Raw genomic sequence first — 6,742 nt, 5'->3', positions numbered from 1 at the left:
AATAAATTCCTGAACCTTATTTTGCAAAACAGTAGCAACATAGAAAAAACTTGTATTTCATAACAAATGTAAAAAAATAATAATAATCCTGCATATTGTTTTCATGTAAAATGGAGTCAACCTGGATGTTTGTGCATTTTTGGCTACTCATATTTTGACAATTTATTCTAGCCCTACACACCAATATCATGAAAAATGTGTTGTTCCCATGGTAACTTCAACAATCAGTTAATACTTTAAATACAAAATATTTCATGGCTGTTTTACAATTTAACTTCAAACTGAAAATATAACAATACTCAATATATTTCCTATTTTATACTTAAAATTAAAATTCCATTTTAATTAGGGTTCAAGGGTTTTAAAATAATTGTATTGCTTTTAAACTGATACAATTTGAGTTTTTAACATTTATTTTAAAATATTTTTTGTCTGATGTTAAAATATTCATCTAGAAACACAATGGACACTTGGAAGCATTGGGGAAGTTCATTCAAATCCCATTGCTTCTCTGTAGGATGGTCCTCCATGTCCGTGAGTCCAAAGCTCACTGCCAAATAACAGGCCCTCTTTGCATATCGTTGAAGCATATTATGGAAGAGCCATGAACAGTTCTGGTTCTGATCTGAAGCTCAAAATCAGTAAATAAGATGTAAATAACCAAGTTGCAACAACAGAGCTCAGTCGCAGCCCACTGATTGTTCATTAACAAAGTATGTAGACAACAGTATTATGAGCATTGAAAATATAAAAATACCAAAAACATTCAAGAAAATATGATTTTTAATATACACTTTATCGGGGAAGGCACTGAGTGATCTCAAGTAGAAAATGTTACAATGGAATAAAAAAAGAAATGATATAAACTGAAATGTGAAGCGTGGAGAGTTTTTTTTATCAGAAGAAGTTAAATCACAAATGAGTGATGATAAATATTACATGGAATATTTTATAGCTGTGGCAGAACTCCCAATTTGCTTTTTTCCCTCTTCCACAAAATATTAGTTTCTCTATTTTGGGAGGGCCATGAGGAATATTCCAGGGGAAGTAAGAAAGATATGGGATGGATATCGAAATAATTTATATTTACAAATTCATAATAATTAAAAATATAGTAAGTTATACTGTTGATGTTTCTTATAAAAAAAAGTTAATAAGGCTTAATGGGCTGTTCCCAAATTAATGTAAATTCCAAAATTTATTTCAAATGAGACTGAAGGAAGAATTCAAAGTTTTCAAACTTTGGTTTCTTTAACATAATAAAAAAATACAAATACATCTTGTATACAAAAATAATTAGCTAGCTACAATTATAGCTACAACATGTTCATGTTATGCAGTTACTTTTTCATCCATACTAAAATTGTAGGATGTTGTCATATTCTAAATGTGCAACTTGCAGAAAAGCATTTCCATAGTAAATCATTGTATTCTTCAATTTCAGTAATTATTTCTGCATGGAGATCATAAAAGTGGGTCATGTGTTTCAACAACCTGACCAAATCTATTTTTAATTCTAATCTTTATTCTGTAAACTTTTATTCAAGTTAGTAAAGTTTACAGAATAACAAAATTCTTAAGATACCAAAAGCAATTCATTGAAAAGAACTAATATATATAAGGTAGCTATAGAATTTTAGATAGTATGGTGAATTATTTAAGATGTTTAGTTTTTGAAGAAAGTTTTTGCATTTCAGTTTTAAATTTGGTAGTCCATGTGCCAAGCAGGTGTCTTTCTCACTCACAGATAGCTTCAGATAGCCTCCATGAAACATATTTCGTGAAATAGAAATGGCTTAAATGAACAATATCCACCATGTCTTGACAGCTATGAAGAGCCCTTTATATCCATACTTTAGACTACTGCCACCTCTCAAACCTATTAAGTCTCTGCCTTCTGAGTTCCTCAGCTGATAGTTCTTCTGGTGAAAGCCAGAATCCATATGGCCTTCTTTCGCTACTGTAATGCCTTGTATTGCTTCCTGTAAGAAAAAAAAATGTTGAAGACAAATTTAATATACATTCTTCTAACATTGTATCAAACACATTTATTTTTATAGTTAATATATTAAACTGAGAAGTACATAGGTTTTATCACTTGAAATGAAATGTGAACATGTAACTCTTTTAGAATCCTTTTACAATATGATCTACACTGATTTGAAACTTCCAGTCCTTGGATATAATCCAAAACCTATGCATATAGTGAAACATCTACACACAGTGCTTTTCTTCTGTATTCAGAAAGACCTGAAGAAGCCCAACGAGAGACTGTGTTGTCAGGAATAATATTTTTCTATTGTTTTAAGACCTTTCCATGGGGAACAATGAAACTGATTTTTTTGATCATACAAGTTCGTTTTTGTTTGTTATTTTGAAAAAAAGAAATGAACAGAAATTGCTAACTAAATTGCAATGATAGGTCATAGCACAATTCAATAACAAGCACCCCAAAAATAGTATAAAGAACTTGTAGGGAAGATAAAGCTGCTCAATTATTGTGGTTAATAATTGTAAAAACAGCTGTACATAGGAACAACCCATACAGTAGATTAAATATTGTGTTTTTACTTGGAATTTGGTGGCTTTAAAAAGGACCATTTGAATTTTTGGAAGGTACAACTAACTAATTGAAAGACCTAACAAGGAAGCTAAACTAGTTCCTTCAATAGCAAATTCTGAGGATAAAACAGCAGTGAGAACTGCTATCATTATGCACTCCATTTTAAGCACTTCTAAATTCTAGGATTTGGAAGTCAAATGCATAAGAATGCTAGGTTGGGGAAGACCGAATTACCGTATGTATTTCCCTAGCCTCTCAAATACTATTGGAAATGGAGTGCTACACAGTATTAACCTGTCATCCTTTTAACAATTGTCATGTATAACAGAATTAGATGAGTTACCCTACTGTGGTCATCTTATGTTTCCTATAGCTGCCATTTAAACTAAACTTAAACATTAAAGCCAGAGGTTATACACTTTTAAGAAAGTGTTAAGGTGTCATTAGCATTTACTAATGACACTTTAGCACTTTCTTAAAGGTGTATAACTTCTGGCTTTAATGTTCCCAGAATGGGTTTCAATGCAACCAGTCTCAAAATAAGAACACAATATGCAATGTAAGAAATCAAAATAGTGACTGTTCACTTTTTTTTTCTTGGTGATTGAGTTCACTTTCTTTCTGGTGTCAGAGGCCTGAAAAAATACAGGTCAAAGTAAAGTTTTCTCCCTTTGGGTCTTTCTTCCTTTGAGATAAAAAAAATCAATGCTTCCTGATTATTTATATTGTCATTGTTCTCATTATATAGAGAGCCCTTTCGAAACTGGTATTATCCAGGACCAATTAAACAGCAACCCTCAACAGTTTCATCCAGCACACTGATAAAAGATGTACTTTGTAGCAGTGTACTGGACTTCGATGATTGGGACAAACAATTCTCTCTTAATGGCAATAATTCTGACCATAATGTGGAAGCAAAAATGGAGAACATATGAAGATGTCACTCATCACCAGTAACTATCTCAGAACTATTCTCATTTTTTTTTCAAGAGAATGAAATTGTGCTTCTGAGTAAATAAAAAAACCTAGCATACATTTAGTATTTGAGGGGCTGCCACAAAGAAGAGGGGGCACGCTATTTACCAGAGCACCAGAGGGAAGGACGAGAAACAATGGTTGGAAACTGATCAAAGGGAGAAGCAACCTGGAATTAAGGAGAAACTTCCTGACAGTGAGGACAATCATCTTGCCTCCAGAAATCATGGGCGCTCCATCACTGGAGATTTTTTAAAAGAGGCTAGACAGTCACTTGTCTGAGATGGTATAGGGTCTCCTGCTTGAGCAGGGGGCTGGACTAGAAGACCTCCAAGATCCCTTTCTGCTCAGCTCAGCTCAGCTCAGCTCTGCTCTGCTCTGCTCTGCTCTGCTCTATTCTATTCGTATATATGAGACATTTTTATAGCTTTTAAACAAATTAACAGTTATTGCTCCAGTAATCAGGAATTATATCTCAGGTCCTGCCTCACCTCTTCCAGCAGATGTCTCCAAAGGTTCACAGGCAGCACATTAGAGAAAGTAGGCCAAACCCCAGTCAACAAAACATTCCGCATAGTAAGCAGAATTAGGGCTATTTTGAAACAGATGGGGTCTACGGAAGCTGTAACTCTATTATAGACTTGTTTATTGTCTGCCTTATTTGAAGCCCAGGGATTATTTGCAAGTATCTAGCATTTTCTGTGTCACTCTGGATTTCATCTGAGGCAGAATAGAGTGAAAAGGATGACTACACACATACGCAGACACACAGAGAGACACTTTTTATACTAATCCACCATTGAATTCACAATTTAAACATGCTATTATGTGGTTTATGCAGCAAAGGATTTTTCTGGAAAGATCAGCAATGTAACAAACATCCTAAGTCTGATTCATAATAGGATTTAGTCAGCTTGAAAAAGCACAGAAACATACTTTTAACTTTGCAATCTGGAAATGAAATATATTTACAAATGATTGACATTTAAATTAAGAATTTTAAAATAATGGATGGCTTAAAAAGATCTCCTGGGTATTCTCAAAAATTGTAGGGTATGGCATTCCTAAAAAGGTTTTCCCAATCTGGGACTCTTTGGATGTTAGGCTAAAATTCTTATCACCCACGGAATTCAAGGTTGGCATGGAAAAAGTAGTCAAAAAATATCTGAAAGGCACTCAGAAGAGACTGTTGTACAGCTACCATGCATATCCATCCTTATTAAGAATGAGAATTTGAAAAAATAAAATATTTTACAGCTCAAAATGTACTAACCCTTTTTTCCATTTTAAAGGATAGTAGCAAAATAACAAAATATTAAATATGTAGAATGTATGCATTGCAAGTAAAGGAGCTAATACATGTCCAAATTTTAATGCAATCTGGATAGAAGTTAATTGAAGTGCAAATCTCCAAAAGTAAGTTATAATCATTGAAGGAACAGAGAGAATGTGTGTCTTCTCTCTTCAACTGAGTTTATGTTATGTGATAGTGTCCTTCAGATTCAGAGGTCCCCAATTTTGCCTTGTGATCTGACTTTCTCCCTGGACATTAGGACAAATTTGTTATATGGTGCCTTGGTATTTTACTTTGGAGTATTTTAACTTTTTTGTGTGTGTAAATTGGTGCTAACTACCAAGTTACTTATTTAAGATGGGTGGCCATATACAGTTTCTTAATAAATGAATACATTTTAAAAAGGATGCTTCAATAGCAAGAACTAGCAATATTAAGTCACGTGTAAGAGCAGTTATCTTAAGTCTTGTGACTGTCGGGTATACTGGAACTGCCATTTCCAAAATTTCTAGCCAGTGTAAGGAATAATGGTTTGAAATATTGGAAACCTAGAGTCTGTTGGATTGTGAAAAAATAGAGCAGCTTTGTTCTTAAAGAAGAAACTGATCTGACAAGAATGAAAGAAGCCAAACCACAGATGCAAAATAAAGCCAAGAAAATGTTTATATACAACAAAAGCTTCTTTCTTTCTTTCTTTCTTTCTTTCTTTCTTTCTTTCTTTCTTTCTTTCTTTCTTTCTTTCTTTCTTTCTTTCTTTCTTTCTTTCTTTCTTTCCTCTCTCTCTCTCTTTCTTTTTCCAATTAATGTATTTGCTTGGGCACATAATTTTAAATACTTTTTATAATTTTTGATAATTCAGTTGGGCTTCAGCAGATTCATCTAAATTTGAAAGTTAGGAAGAGTTCAGTCTAACTTTGGTTGGTACTTCCAAGGAATACCAGGGCAGTAGGCTAGATAGAGAAGTTGAAAAAAATAGTTTGCAGAAAGGCAGTGGCAAATCACTTCTATATTCCTGACAAAAGCTCCACAAAGTAAGCTTTGAAATCACCAGGAATCAAGTTCAACTTGCATTACTTGCAATACCAAGACATTATTTCATTTGCCCAAATTCAGAAAGCTCCTCTGAATATACTGAAAAGAATACATGACTACTCTTTTGGAAGTGCAGTTGGGTGCAAGTCAGAAGAGGAAAAAGGCAAAAGAAATGAAAAGATGCATTTATGCAATGGGCAGTGGAGGAAACAGGACATAGAATACACATTCAAACTCAGTATATACTCTTTGCTGTATTTATTGCACCCACCCACTTACCTCACAGGCTTCAGTATCATCCTGTTTTAAAATGAAAACCTAAATTACTGATTTGGGGAAATATCATCTCTTTGCCCAGAAGGAATACAAGGGTATGCAGGATGCACAAATAAATGGCTGATGTGGGCACAGAGGGGCTGGAGGGTGGGGGAATTTTACAATTTGTGACCTTCCCTTCCCATTGACTTTCTGGTGAAGCTGACAGGAAAGGTTGCAAAGGACAATCATGTGATTGCGACTATATATTAAAGCAAGTTTTAAGAGTCTTCATAAGGAACAATAAGCTCTGAATGAGACATATACTTAAATTATCAGCAGTAAAGTTTCTACAGATTTAAACTGCTCTTAGGAGCTTTTAAGTTTTTCTAATACAGCATTTTTCTAATACAAAATTACATACCTTCTCCTCACACACTATTATAATCATTTTAGTAGAGAATATTATTTTATTTATCAGTTCTTTGACAACACTGCTGATCTAGGCCTTAGTAGTTTTATTACATGGGACAGGAAATGGAACACAACCTACCAGGAGACGGTACTTAAGTGTTTTTCTAATTAGAGCTTTTCTAAGTCATAGGCAGGTTTTTGCCTCATCA

At 33.8% G+C, this 6,742-nt stretch overlaps 1 protein-coding gene across 1 annotated transcript in view; it reads right to left on the bottom strand.

The window, feature by feature from the left end:
- Positions 1-441: 441 nt before the first annotated feature.
- RHBDD1 (rhomboid domain containing 1) overlaps positions 442-6,742 on the bottom strand; it is a 30,440-nt gene continuing 24,139 nt past the window's right edge. Inside the window, exon 7 of the mRNA XM_015815063.1 lies at positions 442-1,982. Coding sequence (XP_015670549.1) covers positions 1,861-1,982 — 122 coding nt within the window. The 3' untranslated portion in view covers positions 442-1,860. The remainder of the gene's footprint in view (positions 1,983-6,742) is intronic.

The sequence above is a fragment of the Protobothrops mucrosquamatus genome, unplaced genomic scaffold (genome assembly GCF_001527695.2).
Source record: "Protobothrops mucrosquamatus isolate PMUCROS unplaced genomic scaffold, P.Mucros_1.0 scaffold306, whole genome shotgun sequence".
Classification (NCBI taxonomy): domain Eukaryota; kingdom Metazoa; phylum Chordata; class Lepidosauria; order Squamata; family Viperidae; genus Protobothrops; species Protobothrops mucrosquamatus.
Note: the sequence above shows the minus strand (reverse complement) of the source record. Positions and strands in the feature narration are given on the sequence as shown.